General features: G+C 34.6%; 1 protein-coding gene across 1 annotated transcript; it reads left to right on the top strand.

The window, feature by feature from the left end:
* Positions 1 to 18,122: 18,122 nt before the first annotated feature.
* LOC105804014 (casein kinase II subunit alpha) lies at positions 18,123 to 23,507 on the top strand. The gene is made up of 10 exons (XM_012636490.2): positions 18,123 to 18,515; positions 18,765 to 18,894; positions 18,966 to 19,160; positions 20,388 to 20,545; positions 21,736 to 21,826; positions 22,261 to 22,326; positions 22,552 to 22,634; positions 22,719 to 22,782; positions 22,862 to 22,930; positions 23,101 to 23,507. The coding sequence occupies exons 1-10, from the start codon at positions 18,142 to 18,144 to the stop codon at positions 23,155 to 23,157; spliced, it is 1,287 nt and encodes a 428-aa protein (XP_012491944.1). The 5' UTR covers positions 18,123 to 18,141; the 3' UTR covers positions 23,158 to 23,507.
* Positions 23,508 to 24,999: the final 1,492 nt, after the last annotated feature.

The following is a 24,999-nucleotide window of genomic DNA, read 5'->3' as shown; positions in this document are numbered from 1 at the left end:
CCATATCAAGTCTTGAGGGCATTGAATAATATCGTATTCATATTGTTTACCAAGTTTACATTTTGAAACCCCTATTAACCTGACCCGGACTTGGACAGATAATTGAATCATCAACCAACACACCAAACTGGAAAAGAAATGCATCATTAAAAAAATCAAAGTAGGGTAACTGACACATAAAGTGCATACTAGCGTACAAAGTGCATTCTGGCACACAAAGCGCATATTTGGCACACAAAGTGTATTGCATGCATCCTAGCACATAAGCGTATAAGCCTGTACACAAACCAATCCTATAGCATGCCAACTATATCTGACTCAGCCTGACTAGTTAACAGGGTACTAATGTTCAATTCCATTTACAATTTAATACATATAACATTTTTCAAACATATTCACTATCACAATCTAATATATTAACATATCACACATATACTTCATGTCATTCAATACATTTTCACCCAATCTCATAGTACATATCATATTTTGAGTAATTCATGTTACTTTACATATTATTCATTTTAGTCCCTTAGTTTGGCAATTCACAATCAAGCTCAATTCAGTAGCCCATATTATCACTAAGTACTTACCTTGATATTTCCAAATGCAATTAACATGAAAATGTAATCAATTAATAAGACCCTAAATCATAAATGTACAAACCATGGTCTCGCGTCATTCGTTGAAAGCTCTTGCTTTTCCTTTCCCTCTCAAAGGTTTCGCATCAACATTAGCTATGAATAGCCACAAAACATAACACATTATCAATTTCCAGCCAATTCATAAACAAATATCAATTTACACATATTTTTTAATTTATTCAATTTAGTACTAAAACCAGGACAAGCACAACTTTCAATTTAGGGCTTTAGATTAAAATTTGATTTCACCAAAATTCATTAGGGACCTTCCATTTTCTATTCCTATCAACATTTCATAATATTTTTGCATTTTATTCAATTTAGTCCCTAATGTACGAAACCAACAACTAAGCTTTACAATTTAGTCATTTTCTTACTCTAACCTTAATTTTTAACAATTTCACACCAATTTCATCTAATTCTCAACAATGGTAACTTTCAAAAACTTCAACAATTTCACAAATTGGTACATGGGCTAGCTAAATCAAGCTCTCATGGTCTCAAATATATAAAAACTAAAGAAAATTGGCTAGAAGACTTACTTGAAATCAAGGGTCGAATGCTTCAAGTAGATTTTAAGCTTTCTTTCTTCTTCTAATAAGGTGGACGATGGTATTGGCAAGAAGGTGAAAACTTATGTCATCTCTTTTCCACTTATTTAACTTATATACCTGAACTAAGTTTAATTGATTAACTTAATCATGATTAATTAGGCTTAAATATTTAATTAACCTAATCTAATGATAATTAACATCACATCCTACTAAAGTCTATCTCAATTTAGTATATTTCCAATTTTTTCCTTTGATAATTGCTACTAAGTCCCCAAGCTTTTTCCTAATTAAGAATCTATAGAGATTAAACTTTGACAATTTAGTCCCTAGGCCCTAATTAACCATATTTTAGACTAAATTGCTTATCCAAATTTCAATTCATCAATATAATAACTCCATAAATATCTCTATTTCCTATTTACAAACTCATTTTACAAAAATGGAGTTTCAAAACTGTATTTTTCGACACCATTGGAAACTGGATCGTTACAAATATTTTCGTAATTTCCCTAATCGAGTTAGTGCCTGGTTGACTCATGACACCAACTCAGTTAAGGATTTTATTAATAGTATAGATATATACAATTGATGGAGAAAATAAATTGTCTTGTTAAATAAAATGTATAAAATAAATTAAAATGAAGGTTTGATTTAGTAATTTAAGGTTTTACCAATGCAATTAGTTTGGGTTTAAATCTTATACATATATTTTATTGGTTTTTCTTAAAATGAAAAGACTAAAGTACTCTCAAATAATATAACTTATTTAATTAAGGAATGATACTTTGTAATTTTCCTAAGCAAGTTGGTGCCAGTTGACTCATGATACCAACTCACCATGGATTTTATTAATGGTATAGATATACAATTAATTGAGATAATAAATTGTGCATATTAAAAATGTATAAAGGAAATTAAAATAAATCTTTGGTTGAATTGTAAATTTAAGATTTTACTACTCCAATTGATGCAGTTCAAGTCTCACCATATACATATTTTTCTTGGTTTTATGTTAAAATGAAAAGACTAAAATACCATCGAATAATAGGAATTATTTTTAATTATGAAAGTAAATTTCCGTAATTTTCTAACCGAGTTGGTATCCGATTAACCCTTCACACCAACTCAGTTAGGGTTTTATTAATAGTATAAATATATATAAGTGGTGTGGATAATAAATTGTGCATATTAAAAAATGTATAAAAGACATTAAAATAAAATTTTAGTTGAGTGGCAAATTTAAGGTTTTACTATTCTAATTGGTGTGGGTTCAAATCCCATCATATACATATTTTTCTTGGTTTTTGTTAAAATGAAAAGACTAAAATACCCTTGAATAATGACTTGTTTTAGTTACGGAAGGACATTTCTGTAATTTTCTAACCAAGTTGATACATGATTAACCCGTGACACCAACTCAGTTTGGGGTTTATTACAGTATAAATGATAAACTTTAGTTGATAACTTACTTATTTAAAGCCTCAAATTTTTCATTTTGAAATAAAAATAAAAATTTGACTTTTTATATATTTTTAAGATTTTTTAAAGCCTCGAGTTACCAAATCATTGGATTTCATAGCAATTGATGCTCATATCACTAACAAATCATCCTTCTAGTAAGTTGTATGGTCATCATGGTAGGATCACTATTAAAATATAAAATGTCAATACAAATATAAAAATATTTAGAAGGTAATGGATTTTAAGGTTTAGAGTTCTACTTTACCTTTTAGCTAAAGGAAACTAAGAGCTTGAAATGGTATAGGTACAATCCATAAAAGTTAATATCACCCTTACGATTGTAAAATCACAAGGCAACCATTTACTTCCTCATTCCCCACTATACACGCTTTGTGTAGCGCCTTGTATAGGCATGCCAAAATGAAAGACCCTCAACTATATGTACTAATCGTTTGGAAATTTGATAACAATGAGAGTACATGGTATGGATTAAGTTTCAAGATTTTTCTAACATCATTACACCTTCGATCAAGTGAAGAATGTATGTTCTAATGTCATAGGGCTGGACTTTCAATCTTATAATTCGTATTACCTTAGGCGATTTTATCATTTCAAATACTCCTAAGTCAACCTAACTCTCATAAAGTGAGGATTCTCGTAAAATTCTCTAAGGCACCAACTTATATAGCGGAAGTAACTCAAGCCAAAAGAATGCTCAAAAGAACAGAATAGTCATAGAAAAACAATGCATGAGAGGCATTTAGTAAATGCTCTCAAAGAATTCTATTACTCTAAGAATTCGAGATACAATGGATGATTTACAACTAAGGGGGAGGCTCTCTATTTATAGTTGAGCTCCCTCAAATCCAATGATCTAGCTAAATTTACATCAACGAACGAGATGAAGCCTATCTCTACAATTAAGGGATTTACAAGATCAAATCTAATCTAATCTTATCAAATATTATTCCCATCAATCTTCTAAGATTGGTTTCCTTATTTACCAACGTGGCTTACTTTTCCATATCTACTTCATTGGGCCACCCAGGCGTCTTCATAAGTTCATTGAATCAAGCCAGTTCTCATAGGTCAAATGATCCCCATCTAACCGATAAACCTCCATGGGACACATTTTGTGTAATGGTCACGGGTTTTGATTGCAGCCCGTGACATTCTCCCTCACCCATTCTCGCAATGCCCTAGTTGCGCCCTCAGAATGGAACTAACTTGATTCGCCTCAGAACTTTCTCGATGTCTTAGCTCTTTCCCGACTAGTCTCACTCTCAAATAGTCTCACCCCTCGGAACCTTCGCCTCGACTTTCATCGCCACTTAGGTTGACCCCTTCCACTTGTTGGTCTATCTTTTGGCAAGAAGCCCTCGCTCTCACTTACCTACATTTTAACTCACCTCGATCGAGATCCTCTTGATCTGCAAAACTAGGCTTCAGCTTGCCCACAAGCCATTGGCTTCCCTGCTTCAAAACTTTGAAAGGGCCCCTACGTTCTTTCCAAGCCAATGGTAAGTCAGAATGTAAAACACTACCACAGTATTTGAGATTTACCTCTCTCGTTGCATTTACTCGACTCGACTATCCAATTTGCATCGCTACTTTATCCTCAAAGTCTGATGCACAACCCACCTCTCCCTTGGCTGGTAGCTCCTCCGATGACTCAATAAAAATGAGCCTTATTGATCCTAACTTCAAAGTTTGCATGGCTACTTTTTGCCCCTGAGTCCGATGCACAACTCACCTCTTCCTTGGGTGGAAGCCTCTTCGACGACTCAACAATCTCTGTCACTTTCCCATAATTGAGCTTCATTGATCTTAGATTTAATATTTCCATCACTATTTTTCCCCTAAATCTAATGCACAACTCACCTCTTCATGGGTGGAAGCCTCTCCAATGAGTCAACAAGCTTTGTTGCTTTTCTCTTGACCACAAATAACTTGGATTTTTCTAAAAAATTCCATAACTTATCTGGACCCCAACACAAGAAACATTTCACTCTCTTCTTTTTGTTTCTCTTTACCCTCTTGACTTCAAATCTTTACACGATCGAACCAAGTCTCATGGGCACCCTATCTGATCCATTGTTCCCTTCGACGATAGACTTTTTCGGACCATGACATAAGAAGCACTTCTCTAGCTTCTTCTCACTCTCTTTGGCCTAATTGGCTTTGTCATCACTTGCGCTCGACCTAAGTCTCTCAACCCCTCTTTTCAGTTTATCATTTCTTGAAAGCATGGTTCTCTCCGGACATCTCTTCAATATATGTAAATCATCACAAAGGAAGCATTTCATCTTACTCCTCTTTTCCTTCGGGTTGTTAGGTTTCCTCTTCCCATTTCATGGATTTCTGTTACCATATTTGTCATTGCCATTGCCATTATCTTCCTCGTGGTCCACCTATATATGCCTTACCCTTCGGACTTGAAAGACTCAAGCTTATATTTCGTTAGACTAAGCTTGACTATGGACTCCGATACCATCCTGACTTTCGATAACCCTTAAATATCTCCACGTTCCAATTCCTGTTTGACCCACGATTTCAACCCATTTTTAAATGCAAAAAACGCCTCATTCTCATTCCCATCCAAAATTTGGAACATGAGTTCTATAACGGGAAGCTCATTGAGCCTTGTACATGAAGCTTATCTGGGAAATATAACGGGAAGCTCACAAAGAGCCTATAACAAGTAGCTCCGAAGAGCAATTAACGAGTAGCTCCAAAAAGCAATTAATGGGTAGCTCTGAAGAATACTTAATCAGGAAGCACCGATAGTCATATAACGGGAAGTTAAAGCAAGCACTAACCAGAACCTCACAAAGAGCATTTAATCGAGAAGCTCAAAAAGAGCCATATAACGGGACGCTCATAAGAGTTGTGGTGTGCCCACAACACATGTAGGGTCACAACCGATCGAGATGCTCTGAAGAGCATTTAACGAGAAGCTCACAAGAACACCATATAACGGGAAGCTTTAGAGGGCTTGTAACGGGATGCTCTTTCGAGCTACGGTATGTCCACAACATATGCAGGAACACTACCATTTCGGGAAACAGAACCCTATATCCATCGAATCTCATTAACCAAACGGGACTTCTTTATTTATCAAGGATTTTCATTTATGAAATCAATTACATACACATATATAACATTTACACAATTGACATATTCAACACTCAATATAAGCATATAAATATACACAATTAAGTTACATGAATTTACCTCGACAATGTTCGTGAGTTGTAATCTACTAATCCGTTACTTTTTCTTTACCTCGATCTAGCTTCGCATTTTGTCTTTCCCGATCTATACGAGTAAGTTAACTCAATTTAATACAATTTACATTCAATTCAATCCAAGCCACATCTTAGGTAGAATTACCATTTTGCCCTTATATTTTTAATTAATGACGATTTCATCCATAGGCTCGAAAAATGAAATTCATGCAATTTAATCCTTATTCCAAGCCCAGTCAAATTTTACATGTATCAGTAGCAGCCCATGTATTTCAAAAAAATTAGAATTTTTCTATGAATTTTTCATTTTTACAATTTAGTCCCTAAATCACATTTTTATCAAAATTCATTTAACAAAAGTTGTTTATCTATCAGTAACTTTTCATTTTCTACCATAAAAAATTATAATTTAACTATATTGATTCATGGAAAAATCCTAGAACTTTGATAACTTTGCAAATTAATCCCTAAAATAGCTTAATTATGCTAATACAATCTCGGAAACATAAAAATTACTAAAAACGGGACAAGAGTTCATACCTAATTAAGCCAAGAAAACTTGCTTGAGCTCTTTTCTTTTAGCTAGGATTTCCATACAAAAATTTGGGAAGGTGATGATCAATGATGATATTTTCTTTATTTAATCATTTATCATCTTTTAATATCTTTTATTTCCAATTTCATCCTTTTCTTTAATTAAATTTCCATGGATGAATCATCATCCTTATCTACTAACTTCTTTTAATGGTCTATTTGCCATATAAGGTCCCCAAACTTTGAATTCCATATATGTTTGATACTTATAGCTACTAGAACCCAACTTTTGCATTTCATGCAATTTGGTCCTTTAATCAATTAAACATGTAATCGGTAAAATTTTCTTAACAAAAATTTCATATGATTTTCCTATTATAATTCAAACCATAAAATAATATTAAAAACTTTCTTTTCGGACTCAAATTTGTGGTCTCAAAACTACTATTTCAATTTCATTGAAAACGAACTATTACAACTATTCCTCTTAAAGAATTTTCATCATCAAAAATCTTACCAGTAAAGAGGTTTGGATATTGCTTCCTCATTGTTTCCTCCGGTTCCCAGGTAGCTTCTTCGATTCTGTGTCGCTGCCAGAGGACTTTTACTAACGCTATCTTTTTATTTCTCAATTCTTTTGTTTCACGTGCCAAAATTTTGATCAATTCCTCAATGTACGTATATCAGGCTGAATCTCCACATCTTTCAGAGAGATAACATGTGAAGGGTCTGACTGATACCGTCGTAACATAGACACGTGGAAAATATTATGAATTCTCTCGAGTTCTGGTTGTAGTGTAACACCTCAAACCCTGCTTAGACGTTACAGTCAGATCTGGCGTGTCATATTGGGGTGTCTTTCGAAAGATTGATCTCGTTGGTAAAAATTTGTTTCTAAGTTTAAAAAAGTTAACTCCTTTATTATTAAAAAAAATGTTTGCCTTGTTATCAGATTTTGTTTTAATAAGTTAGTCTAAATCGTGAAAGCTTTTTAAAATTTTTTGTTTAAAAACCCTTATCTTTGAAAACAGTGACTATTTTAGGACTCGTCCTCTCCTAACTAGTAGTTTAAAATTGGTAAGCAAAAGCCCAATTAAAATTTTAAACAAACTTAAAGGCCTTATTAAAGAAACAAAACCCAACATTTAAATTAAATTAAAATAAAAGCAAGTGTAAACAGCAGCAGATGTGTGGCCACCTCCAAGTCCCTCACAGCACCGAATCGCCTAAGGCTAAGGATTACTTGCACAGTTAAAAGAGATGGTGAGTTTACAAAACTCAGTGTGTAATCCCCTTCTAGACAATCACTATGCAACATGCAGAATCAGTTTAGGCCTAAGCCCTATACAGTATCAGTACAGTGTGGGCCTTAGCCCAATACAATAATGTGTAGGCCTTAGCCCAATACAGTAAATAGTACAATGCAATAATGCAACCCATCCCAATCCAACCAACACACCACTCCGTACCACCAACACACCATGTGGGGATAAAATCAATCCACCCAGCCAACACACCAATATTGCAGCAAAGTTGCCAGTAATAGTGACGCAACAAAGTTGCCAGTAGCAGTAACACAGCAAAGCTGCCAATAACAGTATATGTGGCAAAGCCACCAGTACAATATACTTCCCCTATATCAGAATCCCAACCCCATGCAGTATGTCATGTCATAAATCATACTTGTATGCAGTATGTCATACTCAGTAACAGTCATACAAATAACATAGATCAAATCGGTCATACAGTCATTTCAACTCTTAAGGGTATAACAGTCATTTTACCCTATGAGGGTATTTCGGTCATTTTACCCTTTAGGGGTATTTCGGTCATTTTACCCCTCGAGGGTATTTTGGTCATTTTACCCTTCGATGGTATTTCGATCATTTTACCCATCGAGGGTATTTTAGTCATTTTACCCTTCGGGGGTATTTCGATCATTTTATCCTTTGAGGGTATTTCGGTCATTTTACCCTTCAAGGGTATTTTAGTCATTTTACCCTTCGAGGGTATTTCGGTTATTTTACCCTTCAAGGATATTTTAATCATTTTAGCCTTCAAGGGTATTTCAGTCATTTTACCCTTCGGGGGTATTTCAATTATTTTACTGTTTGAGCGTATTTCGGTCATTTTACCCTTCGAGGGTATTTCAGTCATTTTACCCATGAATCGTAAGTTGGGCTTGCCACTCGAGCGATCACACGCCCGTGTGGTATCAAATGCCATGATTACGGCTTTTCAGCTTTTCGCCGATCTAAGGTTGTTGTGGGTGATTACACACTTTTTGTGAAAACGTACTAAGATCTACAAACACCCAAAATATGCATTCATACAAGTTTTCCATTAGTTACTAACAATAGGGTTAATCTCCTTCTTTTACATCCTTAACCAAAATTAACTAATACTGACTGACAAAAATGGCTTAGCCCACTTTTACAACTGATGAAGATTGACTTTAATCCTTTTTGACGGATATCTGCAAAACAACGAACTTTATTAAACAGTATTGTTTAATCATGTGGTTGAAAACCACACATGATCATTTATAGAACCATAGGAATATTTGGCCTACACTTAAAAGATGACTAGCCTACTTACCTTGATCGAGGGATGAGAGAGTGGTTTCGATGACTAACAATGCTTACACTGCACCACTCCTCGAGGAAAACTCTAAAACCGCAACAAGCAGCATGTCAAGAGAAAAGCATCAGCAGTCAGTAATCAAAGATTATGAAGGAAGGTATTCGGTTTTAGGAAAAGAGAAAGAAATAAACAAAGTGAAAAGTATAACACTTACCGGTATTCGACAACACTTGTAGCACTAGAATGAAGAGAAGAAGATGAGTAGAGAAGAGAAAAGAAAAAGGGAGAAAGAAGATGAATGTATTCGATGCAGGAGGAGAGGGAAAGAGAGAATAATAGAGTAGAAAAGAAAAGTGAGCAACCCGAAAAGTAATTCCCAAGACTTAGCAAAAATCGGCACCAAAAGCTAATAGGAGAACACGAAACTGACCCAAAATCGAAAATCTTTAGTACCTAAAGACTAATTTCGGTAGATGCTACCCTAAGAAGTTCTTCCAAATGCCGAAAATGACAAACTTTTACCCCCTAGCCGAAATCACACATTCCCCCTTCTCAAGTTCCTTGATTTTCTCCTAAAAATCCTCCCCTTATCCCTCATTCATTTCCTCCACTCAATCACAATCCTACAATTCTTTCCATGACTCACTCCTCCATTCAAATCCACAGCATTTCTATCAAACTCTACCACCTCACTGCACAGGTGATAAAAATAAACACTCTACAGTGCAACACAGGACTCTAACCTCAGACCTTAAGAGTACTTCTCACGTCACCTGCCACTGGACCATTAGGCTCTTTTTGTCATAAAACAAGCACTAAAATTTATAAAAGCCTATGTGCCAGTATCCAGATTCATTTAAGGGAAAAATTAAAAATTCTGCCAAGGCCAAGACTTAAACCCAGGCTCCCCAAACACTCCCAAACACACCCAAATTACTTAACCATTGAAGCAAACAAGCAATTTTTGACAAATTATGCAAAAATTAAAGACTTGAACTTTGGGGCATTACAGGTAGTACCAATTGGTATGCAACAGGTCTGATTCTTTCAATTTGCCTTTACGGCCAAACCGAAGAACTTTCTTCTAAGGCGAAACTTTCAAACGACTTGGAATTCTATTTCTTTTCGTTTAAGATCCGTGTAGGATTTCTATTGATCAGATGCTGCTTTCAAGCTATCCCGGATCACTTTCACTTTTTCTTCGGCTTCCCGGACCAAATCAACTCCATGTATCTTTTTTTCACTAAGCTCGGTCCAATATAATAGAGTTCTACATTTACGACCATACAAAGCTTCATAAGGTGCCATTTTTATGCTTGACTGATAACTATTACTATATGCAAATTCGACTAACGACAAATATTTTTCCCAATTGCCTTCGAATTCTAATATACAACACCGTAGCATATCCTCAAGAATCTGAATTACATGTTCGGATTGACCATCCGTCTGAGGATGAAATGCAGTACTGAAATATAATTGTGTACCCAGAGCTTCTTGTAACTTTTCCTAGAATCGGGATGTAAATCGCGGATCTCTGTCAGAAATAATAGAAACTGGTACTCTATGTAGATTGACAATCTCAGAAACATACAACTTAGCTAATCTATCCAGGGAGATATTCATATGTACCGGAATAAAATGTGCAGACTTTGTCAAACTATCAACAATTACCCAAATAACATCTTTCTTTTCATAGATAAGGGTAAGTCTAATACAAAGTCCATAGTAACTCCTTCCCATTTCCATTCTGGTATCGTAACTGGCTGTAGCAAACCTGAAGTTACCTGATGTTCAGCTTTTACTTGTTGACATATCAAACATCTAGCTACGAATTCAGAGATATCACGCTTCATTCCCGCCACCAATACATCGTTTTCAAGTCATTATACATTTTATTACTCCCCGAATACACAAACATAGTACCATTATGAGCTTTATACAAAATCTTCTGTATAAGTTCCAAATTCTTCGGTACACAAACTCTACCTCTGAATAACAGACAGTCATCAGATCCAATCTGAAATTCTGGATCAAAAACTGATTCATACTGTATCCATTTAACTTGCAACTTGTTATCACTTTTCTGAGCTTCGCAAATCTATTATAGAAATGTCGGCTTAGCTTTTAACTCAGCTATAATCGAACCATCATTAGACAATGACAATCGAGTATTCATTGCTCGCAAGGCAAACATAGATTTTCTACTCAGAGCATCAGCAACCACATTTGTCTTTCCCGGATGATAATCAATAACCAGATCATAGTCTTTCAATAATTCAAGCCACCTCCGTTGCCTCAGATTTAAATATTTCTGCAACATCAAATACTTTAAGCTTTTGTGATCAGTGAATATGTGGCACTTTTCATCAAACAAGTAATGCCACCAAATTTTTAGTGCAAACACAATAGCTGTTAATTCAAGATCATGTATTAGGTAATTCTTTTCATGTGGCTTAAGCTGTCTAGAAGTATAGGCTATTACTTTACCTTATTGTATCAAAATACAGCCTAAGCCATTCAATGATGCATCACTGTAAATCACAAATTCGTTACCCGATTCAAGTTGAACCAAAACTGGTGCTTCGATCAACAAAGCTTTCAATCGATTAAAGTTTTGCTAGCATTTATCAGACCATTCAAATTTCACATCTTTTTGCAATAACCTTGTCATTAGAGAAGCTATCATCGAAAACCCTTGCACAAATCTCTGATAATAACCAGCTTATCCCAGAAAACCTCTGATTTCAGACACATTTTTTGGAGGTTTCCAGTTAACAATAGCTAATATTTTACTCGGATCAACTATAATACCTTCAGCCGACATTATATGTCTTAGAAAATGAACTTTCCGAAGCTAGAATTCATATTTACTGAATTTAGCATACAACTATTTTTTACATAGGGTTTGCAGTACAATTCTCAAATGATCAGCATGTTTATTTTCATCTCGAGAATATACCAAAATATCATCAATGAATACCACCACAAATCTATCCAGATACGGTCTAAAAATTCTATTCATTAAATCCATAAACGCCGTTGGGGCATTAGCCAAGCTAAACGACATCACAAGAAATTTATAATGCTCGTACCTAGTTCTGAAGGTTTTTTTGGCACATCTGACTCTTTCACTCGTAGCTGATAGTAGCCAGAACGGAGCTCTATATTTGAAAATATTGTAGCACCTTTCAACTAGTCAAACAAATCATCAACTCGAGGTAGTGGATACTTGTTCTTGATTGTGGCTTTGTTGATCTGTCTATAATTAATACATAGTCTCAATGACCCATCTTTCTTTTTAACAAGAAAAACGCACCCCAAGGTGAAGAACTAGGTTGAGCAAAACCTCTGTCAGTCAATTCTTGCAACTGTGCTTTCAGCTTCTTTAATTCAGTAGGAGTCATTCTATAGGGTGATATAGATATATGAGTGGTCCCCGGAATTAGATCTATAGAAAATCCCACCTCTCTAACCAGCGATAATCCAGGTAATTCCTCTAGAAATACATCAGAAAACTCACAAACAACTGGCACTGACTTAATCTTCGATTCAGACACTTTAGTATCCAATACATAAACAAGATAGGCATCACACCCTTTTCTGATATATTTCTGTGCTAATATAGCTAATATCACATTAGACAACTCATCCAGTTTATCAGATTTAACACGGAGCAATTCACCATTCTGAGATTTTAACACAATGCACTTTTATTTACAATTTACCACTGCATGTTAAGTTAACCAATCTATACCCATAATTACATCAAATTCATCAAATGGCAGTAACATCAAATCAACCAAAAAACAATAACCTCATACCATTAACAGATAATTTTTACAACCTTTATCCACCATTACATACTGGCCTAGAGGGTTTGAAACTTTAACCATGAATTCAGTGAACTCAACAGGTAAATTTTTAACAGACACTAAATTCGTGCATATGTATGAATGTGTTGAACCAGGATCAATCAAAGTAGTAATATCAGTATCAAGAAGAGAAAAAGTACTAGTGATAACATTGGGTGCAGAGGCATCCTCACATGCACGAATAGTATATGTCATGGCTGGTGCTCATGTTTCAGGTTTGACAGTTGAATCTTTTGCTGTACCTCGACTACTACTCACATTACCAGGGTTACAAGGTGGTCTACCTCTCGAGGTGGGGTTGCTCAGCCTTGAAGTCTATACAGTATCGTTCTCTGGCTTTCTTGGGCAATCTCTGAGATAATGGTCAAAAGAACCACATCTAAAACATGCTCCGCTTTTCATGCAACACTCTCCAAAATAAAATTTATTACAGTTTTTGCACTGGGGTTTGGATTTCCAACACTACCAGTACTTGCTACAGATGTAGCTCGAGATCTTGAACTGGAACGCTGAATACTTCTATCTGTCCCAGAGTACACCGTAGAGGTAGTAAAACGATCAAAGTTTTTCTTTGATTTCTTTGAGGACGACGGATATAACTTTCCCGTAAGTCTTTTACTTGAAGTTCGGGCTTCAATCCCTGCCTATCTCTTTTCTCTGCTTAGTTTTTCAACTTTATGTGCTTGGTCAACCAGTACAACAAATTCTTTTAATTCCAAAATCTCAACTAACAACTTGATGTCTTCATTTAAACCCTCTTCAAACTTCTTACACATGGCGATTTCAGTCGAAATGCATTCTCTGGCATACTTACTTAGTCGAACAAATTCTCTTTCATATTCGGATATCATCATATGCTCCTGTTTAAGCTCTAGAAATTCTTTTCGTTTCTGATCAAGAAACCTCTAGCTGATATATTTCTTTCAAAATTCGGTTTGGAAAAATTCCCATGTAATCTGTTCTTTGGCACAACAGAAATCAATATATTCCACCACTGGTAAGCCGAATCTTTTAATAGAGATACAACATATTTCAGACATTCGGTCGGTGTACATGATATTTCATTTAAAACCCTGACAGTATTTCCTAGCCAAAATTCAGCCCTTTTAGGGTCATCTTCGGCTATTGCTATAAATTCTTCCACCCCATATTTACGGATTTTATCAATAAGAGGTTTACCAGTTTTAACAAGTTCTGTACCTAATGGCATGTCGAGAACCGGTTAAGAAGCAAGAGGGGGAGGTTGTTGTACAGCCGGATTTGTTCTTACAAATTCTATAAACCACTCATTCATCATTTAGAAGAAGACTTCTTTAGTCTTTCCTCCTTGTTCCTCAGATACGGGCCTTCTACTACTCGAGGCTACTCTTTGTACTAAAGCTTGAGCATTATTATATGAAAAACATATTTAAATTAGTCAAGAGATATCACTATCACATGTTATATAATGGCATGTATAGCTAGACTCGTATTTCGTTACGTTAGTCTGAGAATCGGCTAAACCGTAGCTCTGATACCAATAAATGTAACACATCTGTCCCATATCCGTCACCAGAATAGGGTTTAGGAGCATTACTAGAGTTTTCAGATCAAACTCAGATATTTTATATTACTTAACATTCATATCATAAATTAATTATAATTTAATTATATTGTCCCTTATATGAACCCTTGCGGCCCAAAACATACATTAGAAACAAGTTGAGAGCACACGGTATAGGGGACACATGCTCGTGTGGCCAAGCCGTGTGGCATTTGAAGTAGAGCACACGGTCATGTCCCCAATCCGTGTAACTTTCTAACTTGCAATACATTTAAGTGCAGGGGTCACACGGCCAAGCCACACGCCGATGTGCCAAGCCGTGTGAAAATTCTTGTGCATTCTGTTTTGAATTTTTAAGATGCAGGGGACACATGACCAGAACACACGCCCATGTCTTAGGTTGTGTGTCACACACGGCTGAGACACACGCCCATGTCTCTGCCCGTGTGGAAAAAATAACGTAATTTCCAAGCCTTATTCCTCACCCAATTTCACCTTCCACCTACATAAACACTTAAACACATTTATCAACCAATTCAAAACATTTAAACCAAGCCAAAACCAAGTCTTATGCATGATACTTCATCACATGTATTCCTATACTCAATCTTACCTAATTGATCAAATTTACATATAAGCATACTTTATCAATTATGCTATCTCCATCCATTCATCCATATGTTTACCATCATTAAACCATTTCAATTTCACACATCAAACATGTTTAAGGCCATATATATATACACTTTTCAAAATATACCAAACACAAGTCATACAAATGGCTAGTTACAACCAAAATATTTAAAATGCCAACAATGGCCAAGTTACCCTATACATGCCATTATAACCAAAATTAGTTTCATAATTGTACCGAAATGGGCCGGTGGATAGTGTGAGTGATCTCTGCCAAGCTTCCAAATCAACGAGCTTCCGAGTACTATAAAACAGAGGAAATACAACTGAGTAAGCACTTAATGCTTAGTAAGTTTGTATAACGGAAATTAACTTACCATACATTTATACATAAAGTAAGCATACAAAATGCATCCAAAGCAATTTGGCCATTTGCCTAACACATAACTTCACCAAGCATGTTAGTCATTCATTTCATGTAAATATCAACAATAAGGATAAACTCATCAAATATAAAAATCTAGTCTCATGTAATTCATGTATATACGGGTATTGATTCATCTTGGTTTCATATGTTCTCATATTAGAATTTCACCCGTTGAATAATTTGAAATCTCGATGGATACTTAGGTAGTACACCTGAAGTGTACAATACTATAAATCCGCCAATTTATATCCGGAAGTGCTTTTATGAGCACTTAAACAAAAAGCTCTCTCTCAAGCACTATAACGGGAAGCTTATCCGTGTAATATAACGGGTAGCTCCGATGAGCACTTAATTAGAAAGCACCAAATAGCCATATAACGGGAAGTTCAAGCGAGCACTAACGGGAAGCTCACAAAGAGCCATATAACGGGACGCTTATAAGAGCTGCGGTGTGCCTACAACACATGTAGGGTCACCACTGATCGGGATGCTTCGAAGAGCATTTAACGAAAAGCTCACAAAAACACTATATAACGAGAAGCTTGAAAGGGCTTGTAACGGACGCTCTTTCGAGCTACGGTACGTCCGCAACATATGCAGGAACACTACCATTTCGGGAAACAGATCCCTGTATCCATCAAATCTCATTATCCAAACGGGACTTATTTATTTATAAGAGATTTTCAGTTATGAGATCAATTACATACACATATATGACATTTACACAATTTACATATTCAACACTCAATATAAGCATATAAATATACACAATTGAGTTACACGAACTTACCTCGACAATGTTCGTGAGTTGTAATCTACCAATCCGTTACTTTTTCTTTACCTCAATCTAGCTCCGTATTTTGTCTTTCTGGATCTATACGAGTAAATTAACTCAATTTAATAAAATTTACATTCAGTTCAATCCAAGTCACATCTTAGGCAGAATTACCGTTTTTCCCTATACTTTTAATTAATGACGATTTCGTCCCTAGGCTCGGAAAATGAAATTCATGCAATTTAATCCTTATTCCAAGCCCAACTAAATTTTACATGTGTCAATAGCGGCCCATGTATTTCAAAAAAATTAGAATTTTTCAATGAATTTTACATTTTTACAATTTAGTCCCTAAATCACATTTTCATCAAAATTCCTTTAACAAAAGTTGTTTATCTATCAACAACCTTTCATTTTCTATCATAAAACTTCATAATTCAACTATATTCATCCATGAAAAAATCCTAGAACTTTGATAACTTTGCAAATTAATCCCCAAAATAGCTTAATTATGCTATTACAATATCGGAAACATAAAAATTACTAAAAACGGGACAAGAATTCATACCTAATTAAGCCAAGAAAGCTTGCTTGAGCTCTTTTCTCTTACCAAGGGTTTCCATAAAAAATTTTGGGAAAGACGATGATAAATGATGATATTTTCTTTATTTAATCATTTATCATCTTTTAATATCTTTTATTTCCAATTTCATCCTTTTCTTTAATTAAATTTCCATGGATGAATCATCATCCTTATCTACTAATTTCTCTTAATGGTCTATTTGCTATATAAGGACCTCAAACTTTGAATTTCATAGCTATTTGATACTTATAGCTACTAGAAACCAACTTTTGCATTTCATGCAATTTGGTCCTTTTATCAATTAAACATGTAATCGGTAAAATTTTCTTAACAAAATTTTCATACGATTTTCTTATTATAATTCAAACCATAAAATAATATTAAAAAAAATTCTTTTCGGACTCAGATTTGTGGTCCCGAAACCATTGTTCCAATTTTACTAAAAACGGGCTGTTACAAGTTCCCTGAACTCTCGCACATACTCTCCAATTTTGCCTCGTTCCATTAACAGAGGAATTATTTTTTCATTAGGTAATCTAAACCCATATTACCGTAAAGTCGAGCTACAAAAGAATACTCTAATGTTACTGCATTCTTGACAACATGTCATTGTTTAGATCTCAATAAGTGAACCACCATTATGATATGTTAGGAAATTAAAAGTTTGATATACTTATTAATGTAGGATATGGTAGACTGTAGAAGATGATATTTTTTATTTTCTATGAAAAACTAACAAGTTTGATAGGTTATTTATATGTATTTTAAATTAAAGTTTTATTAGAATTTTTAAACTATTATTCAAAACTCGATATCAATGTATGTCTAGATAGTGTAATCATTTCAAAATAATTATCATGATTCCAATTCACAGTAAAAAAACTTAGCAATGTAAATAGTCTCACTAAACATAACACTTTTAGATGTTGAGAAATTCTTAAAGTTGTATTCTCAAAAATAATTTTGTATACAAATATTGTAATAAATAATAAATAATAAAAGAAGAACATTTTCATATAAACAAACCTAATAAAGAGCATGTAAATCTAATAAAATAATTAATTGATTATGAAAGATTAATGGGTTGGGTATTATCCGATGGTTCATCCGAATTGTGTTAGTCCGGACTTTCAGAACCATAAGCATAGGGATAGCAATTGACTAAACGGCGCGTTTGCTATTGTTGTGCATGTTGTTTTTTTTAAACAATTAAGTTAGAAAACGTTGTCGTTTAGTAAGAAAAGAAAAACCTGCCCTTCTTTTTCGTGAGAAGCCAAGCTGTAAATGGCCATAAGGTCCTTGAATTTCATAATAATCTCTCTTGACCACCATTATCATCACCAGCACCACCACCACCGCCACCACCGTCTTAGCCTCTCCCTCCTCTCCTCCTTAACTTCCGCTCTCTCTCTTCCCTCTCCCTATCTTCTCCGTGGAATCGTCTCCAAAACCTCATACTTTCCCTTCTCTCAACAACAACAGCAACACAAAAAAGGCCTTTGTTTAAAGGAGCTAAAAGAAGCCGAAACCCTGGCTCAAAAGATCGGAAAATCCAACAGGCGCCCTGGCGCCCCATCTAAATCTAGGGTTTACGCCGATGTCAACGTTATTCGTCCTAAAGAATATTGGGACTACGAGCTCCTCACTGTTCAATGGGGGTATTTTATTTTCCTTCCTATTCTCCCTTCTACCTACGAACCCTCTATTTTCCATATACGTATTGCTACCTGTAATTTGTTTTATTTTAATAGTTTGAAACTTTTATATTTAATGCAGTTTGGTTATTGGAAATTTGAATCTTAGGGTTTTTATTTTATATTGGCTGGAATGTTAGATTGAACTTAACTGGTTATTGGAAACATCGTAATGATTTGTTTAATTGATTGATTTGAGTATGGTTTTGGCAGCGAACAAGATGATTACGAGGTGGTGAGGAAAGTCGGGCGAGGGAAATACAGTGAGGTTTTCGAGGGGGTTCATATTACGGATAACGAGAAATGTGTTATCAAGATTCTCAAACCGGTCAAGAAGAAGAAGGTTTGTATTACTTAAATTTAATTGTGTTTAATGTAAGTTGGTTTAATTAAGAATGACTGTTTGGAATGCAGATTAAGAGGGAGATTAAAATACTGCAGAATCTTTGTGGAGGGCCGAATATTGTGAAGTTGCTGGATATAGTTAGGGATCAGCAGTCGAAGACTCCAAGTCTTATATTTGAATATGTGAATAATACGGATTTTAAAGTGCTTTATCCGACGCTGTCTGATTATGATATTCGATATTATATCTATGAACTTCTGAAGGCAAGTACATGATTTGCTAGTTGCTTTGTTTATTCAGAGATACTACTGACATTGAATTTGAAGTTGAAATGAGATGCATATTTGTAGGCATAAGGAGCCCTCGCTGCAATTATACATTATGTTCAACTAGTTCATGATGGGGGATGAGAGATGATTTCCTTTGGTTTTGGTACCTAGCCTCTAGTCAAAGAACTAGAAGTATATTTCTGTTGATTAAACTTCAAAATTAGATTAAATGTAGTCATTTATCCTATGTCAATGTTGTTCTCATAAATCAGGAAGGTATTGTTGTATTGAGATGGTGGGTATAGGCCTTGTAGATGCTACCTAAACTTGAGGCGATTGTCGTATATCAGTATATATCTGCAAGTTTATACTCAATTTTTTCTTTTTCAATGTATTTGAACCACCATATGCCATACCCCATCTGCAAATATGCATCGAACACAAGTACTTCAGGGAAAATAGAGATTCTGTTTAACATAGAGCCCTGTTCATACCTTGTACAGTACATGCTTGAGCAGTTGGATTATGAAATTTGTGAACCACATTGACTTGGGGTAATCATTGGCTCTAATTTTAAGAAATACTTAGAAAATACCTAGATTTCTTTGCAATATGATAGTGCCATTTTGGCGAGAGATTATAGTTGTTTGTGACAAAATTTAGTGTGTCTGAGTGATAGACCTAAGGTTGAATACGCCTTTAGTGTCTGATTTATTTCTCTCTATTTTGGATTGGAGGATCTTATATGAGGATAGATGCCCATAGACTGGAGGCATCTTATGTGTGCACAGTTGCGAAGGATGTTAATTATTTGTAGACTGTTTCTGTGGCATTATTAGTATACATATACAATGTAATGGATGCTGTCGTATTTCCTATTTTTAGGCCTACACTCTTTCCCGTTGTGGTTTATGTCTAATAACTTTTCTGCCTGTTGTGATTGAAAGATCGCATGAGATGTCTGTCATAGTCAACTGTGAGAATTGGTATTTTTTTAATATGAATTTGTTGTCTGCAGAACCTTTTTTGATGTAATGACAATATTTTGAATTTTAACTGATGTTTGTGCATGCTTATTTGCCTTGGCTTCAAAAAATTTCAGCACATCTAGATTTCTTTGTAAGATGGCTATGCATACGATGTGAATTTTTATATTTTCCCCATTGTTCATAAAGAAAAGAGATGGTTCAATCTTTAAGTATTTTGAGATTTTATTTTTAGGCATTGGACTATTGCCACTCACAAGGGATTATGCACCGAGATGTGAAGCCCCATAATGTGATGATTGATCATGAGCAGAGGAAACTTCGTCTTATTGATTGGGGCCTTGCAGAGTTTTATCATCCAGGGACAGAATACAATGTTCGTGTTGCTTCCAGGTTTGTCTCCTTTTTGGCATCTGTCTTTTAAGTTCTCAATTTTTCGAGTGGCCTATGTATATGTATGTTAACAGTCTGCATTATTCCACCTATTTTTGATTAAAACTACTCATCTGTCTTAAATATAGCTTTATCAAAAGTGCCTAATATTTGAATTGGATAGCTGACACAGGAGATGGCAATGGAAGTTGATTGATGTGTTTTAGGGGGAAAAGAGCAAAAAATCCATAGAACTAGGCTGAACAAATGAGTAAGAAAGATGGAACTCTACTCTCTATTACTTCAAGAAAATAATAAGAAAGTTGTGGCTGAATAATTTACAGCTTATTTTTATTAGGGTTACAAATAAACTCTTAATCCTAGCCCTAGATTTAAACCTAAAGATATCTCATAATCCTAGTCCTAGATTTAAATCCTAAAGGTAACTAATAATCCTAGCTATCTATCTATATGTCTAATAATAAACAAGACAAATAATAAAATAACATCATAATAAAAAAGGTTGCATGTCATTGATTTACCTAAATTATGGTTACTGGTGCTACCATAAATTATTCATTGAAAATTGTGCTTCCTACATTGGTTGACTTTTTGAGGATAAATGCTCTTTCACTTGTGAATTTATAATGTTCAAATTCATTAAGTACAGCCATGAGACCTAAGGCCACAATCCTCGTTACATGTCTTAGTGGTGTTCTAGTAGCCTGTACTTGAAACATTAAAAATTAGAGTTGAATAGCTGATGGCATGGAGCTAGAGGCAATCACCAAGACATGCATTCCTCAGTGCAGTTGAGGATTAAACATGATATGCCACTGAACATTTTAAAAATCAATAAGATTATTAGGAGCTGAAGACTTTGTATGTATGAGAAACAAAAAGGATAAAGGGTGGGAAGAGCTGGGGGTAGAGTTTTGTTGTATAGGAATTCTTCTTAAGAGATAAGGTTGCTTTGTATTTTATGTAACTTCTTGTTACTTATTTTAGTGCTGAAAATATGTTAGTTTTAGGGTGTTATTACATATTAAAAGAGGATCTTTTCAGTGGATGTCACATTTCTTGTTACTATTTTTTTTTGCAAATCTATCAGCTTGTGCTTTTTCACAATCAAGCTTATCTTGGTATTTGAAATTTATCCTTAATTGATGTGTTACCTTTTCTCTCCTTTATACTTCATTTATGGTTTGCAGATATTTTAAAGGTCCTGAGCTTCTTGTCGATTTGCAAGACTATGATTACTCTTTAGACTTGTGGAGCCTTGGTTGTATGTTTGCTGGAATGGTGAGTACTTCCTTTAGAATTTTATCCTTTTAGGCTTAGACCACTTCTCCAGAGGTAGGTTTAACAATCCTTGCCCTGGTTATTTATACATCTAATTCTCCTCACGCACATTTGTGGTTTTATGCAAGTAGACCTGGACTTATCTTCTGGAAGGCCTGATTATCTTGATTTCATGGCTGAAAAGCCACCCTCAATATATGGTTATTGACAATCAGGCAAATGGAATCTATTCTCCCAGGACCGTTTAAATATGTTTAAATATCACTGTCCATTTTTATGGGATAGAATATCTCCATAGATGAGTGTATCTTGATCTGCTTGCATATATATCCCTGGGTGGCAGATAACAGAGGAGGATCGAAAGTTGATATATTACCAAGGTTTTAAATTCTCGCTTTCTTGAGATGCTTATTTTTGAGGGTTGTGCTATACAGATATTTCGGAAGGAGCCATTCTTTTATGGGCATGATAATTATGATCAACTGGCCAAGATAGCCAAGGTATGTGAACTCGTGGATGCTTTAAGTAACAATGAGCAGCATAACTGTATAGATCCTTGTCTTGTTCAGATATTCTCTTCCTATTCATGTTTGGTGTTGGTTTTTTTAAGAAAAACCATATTTCTATAAAGCATCACTGACATCTTGGGCGAGAGTCCTTTTATTTAGTTGGGAAATAAACTTAAATCTTTACAGTTCTTGAGTAGTTTCCATTTCATGCCTTAGGTTCTTGGGACAGATGAATTAAATGCTTATCTGAATAAGTACCGCATAGAATTGGATCCACACCTTGCGGCCCTTGTTGGCAGGTTGGTATATAATCTTTTAATCAAATTGATGATGCAGAAGTGCTGTTATTTCCAATTGAGGAGTATATTCTTTTCTTGATACAGGCACAGTCGAAAACCTTGGACAAAGTTCATTAATGCCGAGAATCAACATTTGGCACTACCTGAGGTAGTATATCTAGCAAGTTATACAAATCAGAATGTTCTGTGTATTGTATTTCCTCTTTAAGTTCTGTTTTTCTTGCTAGGCCATTGACTTCCTCGATAAGTTGCTTCGATATGATCATCAGGAAAGGCCAACCGCAAAAGAAGCAATGGTAAACTCCTGATCTTTATGAACCTATTGAAGAATACTTCTGTATTTAGTGGACACAATTTCTGGATAAAATCTCTGCATGTGCATCTGTAGGCCCCTAGTAATGGTATTATATTTTAACGTCTTGAGTCTCGACGAGTTTCCTAAGTAGCTGATTTTATTGTCATTCAGGCTCATCCTTATTTCAACCCAGTTAGAAATGCGGAAAGCAGTAGAACTCGTCCCTAGCATGCCAAATTTGTGAGGCAGTCAAGACATGGCATTTTATCTTCTTTGTGCTGGGCTGGGTAAGGATCCTGCCTGTGTAATCTGACTGAAGATTATGTGTATGTGGTGCTTTAGCTTTTGAAGTTGAGAATTCTTTCAAAAATGTTTTATTTGATTTCCTGGAGTCCCCCAACGGAAACTTTAGTTCTTATTTCAGACTTTCATATTTCCCGTAATATTGCTGATTAATCTTTTGAGTTCTTCAGATGGGAACAGTTCCTAAATCTGATTTCAGTGTGCTCCTTACTAGTAAACTGTACATCTCATCTTTGGCCTCAGATATGATACTATATTATTGTCTTTTCATTTCATCTGGTCTATTCTTGTGCTTTCCTTTTGGCTTTCCTAGCTAGTTCCTTTGATGTAGGTCCATTGGATATAAGTTAGGCCGCTGCTATTTTCTAGATCTGACAATTTGTGTATTTATTTCATGTTTGTGCAATTTCACTTGCCTTAATCATATTCTAAGGTATTTTATATTTATCTAAATTTTGGTACGTTAATATTTCGTGTTATATATGTTTTTCTACGTTTGTTTATTAGTGTCATATTTTCATGCGAGAGTGTATCATGTTCGAACTTGTCATGTTAACTATGGATATAGTTGTTCTATCCTGAGTTGGAGTATTAGACCCCACTGTCTGAAAGTGTTATATAAATGAAATATTAAAGACAAAGGTTAGTGGGGAACATAAAGATTGAAATTGTAGTTCAAGGGTTGGTTCTTGAACTTACACGTACCTAGGTTTTCTTTTTATGTCCAATTTTATAACTAAGCTTTTTGTTAGTGTTCTTTTTTCGGACTGGATCAATCGGTTAGACCAAGAGCCGATCAAGATACCGGTCTGGTAAGAGGTAAATAACCGGTTGATTGGGCTCAAAACTCAGTCGAATTGGTTGAACCGATTTTTATAATTTCTTTTAATAATTTTTATTTGTTGAAAATTTTAATAATTTATTTGTTTTCATTTGCCTGGACTCGGGAACTGGTGGGTTGACCTGTTTGATCACCAGTTGAGTTCCAAAACAATTATTTTTTTTGTCCAATTTGGTACTTGAATTAAACACGTATTCTTGATATGATATCTAAGCTTACATTTTATCCAATTTGGTACTTAAACTTGTCAAATGTTGTACAAATTATTTTAATGTATTAATAGTATTATTCTTTATAAGGTAGCAAAAATATCAATGAATGATAACATGTTAATTTTACGTCAAGTGCCACACGTTGGTCATATATTAATTTTTTTTCTTATTAAAACAACATGATCAGTGTTTTGAGATTATTTGTATAACATTTGACATCTCAATTACCAATTGGAAAAAACAGTTTAGGTGATTCAAATTGAAAAACGTAAGCATTAAACTGTTTTTAGAAATTTTTAAAATTTTAACTTTCTTTTACATATTCTGTAGAATTTTTATAATTTTTAAAATATAAATTTTAGGAAACTTTATAAATGTTTTGAATTTTATAAATAATTTTGAAATTTGAAAATTATCTTGAATTTTTTGTAATTTTGTTGAGAGAAATTAATTTACTCATTTTCAAAATTGACAGAGTCCAAAAGAGTATTTACATTTATTTGTAATTTAAATTATTCGAGTTATTCAATTATAAAATTTAACTTGACTCGAACTCGAAACTCGAATTATTTATTCAAGTTTATTTGAATAACTCAAAATTTGATTTTTTGGAATCAAATCGAGTTTTGTTTATCCTTAATCTTGTATCATAAATTAGATTTTTTAAACATAATATTAAGAGAAGGATGCGGTTGGGGTTATATAATTTGAATT

Source organism: Gossypium raimondii, chromosome 11 (assembly GCF_025698545.1).
Source record: "Gossypium raimondii isolate GPD5lz chromosome 11, ASM2569854v1, whole genome shotgun sequence".
NCBI lineage: Eukaryota > Viridiplantae > Streptophyta > Magnoliopsida > Malvales > Malvaceae > Gossypium > Gossypium raimondii.
Note: the sequence above shows the minus strand (reverse complement) of the source record. Positions and strands in the feature narration are given on the sequence as shown.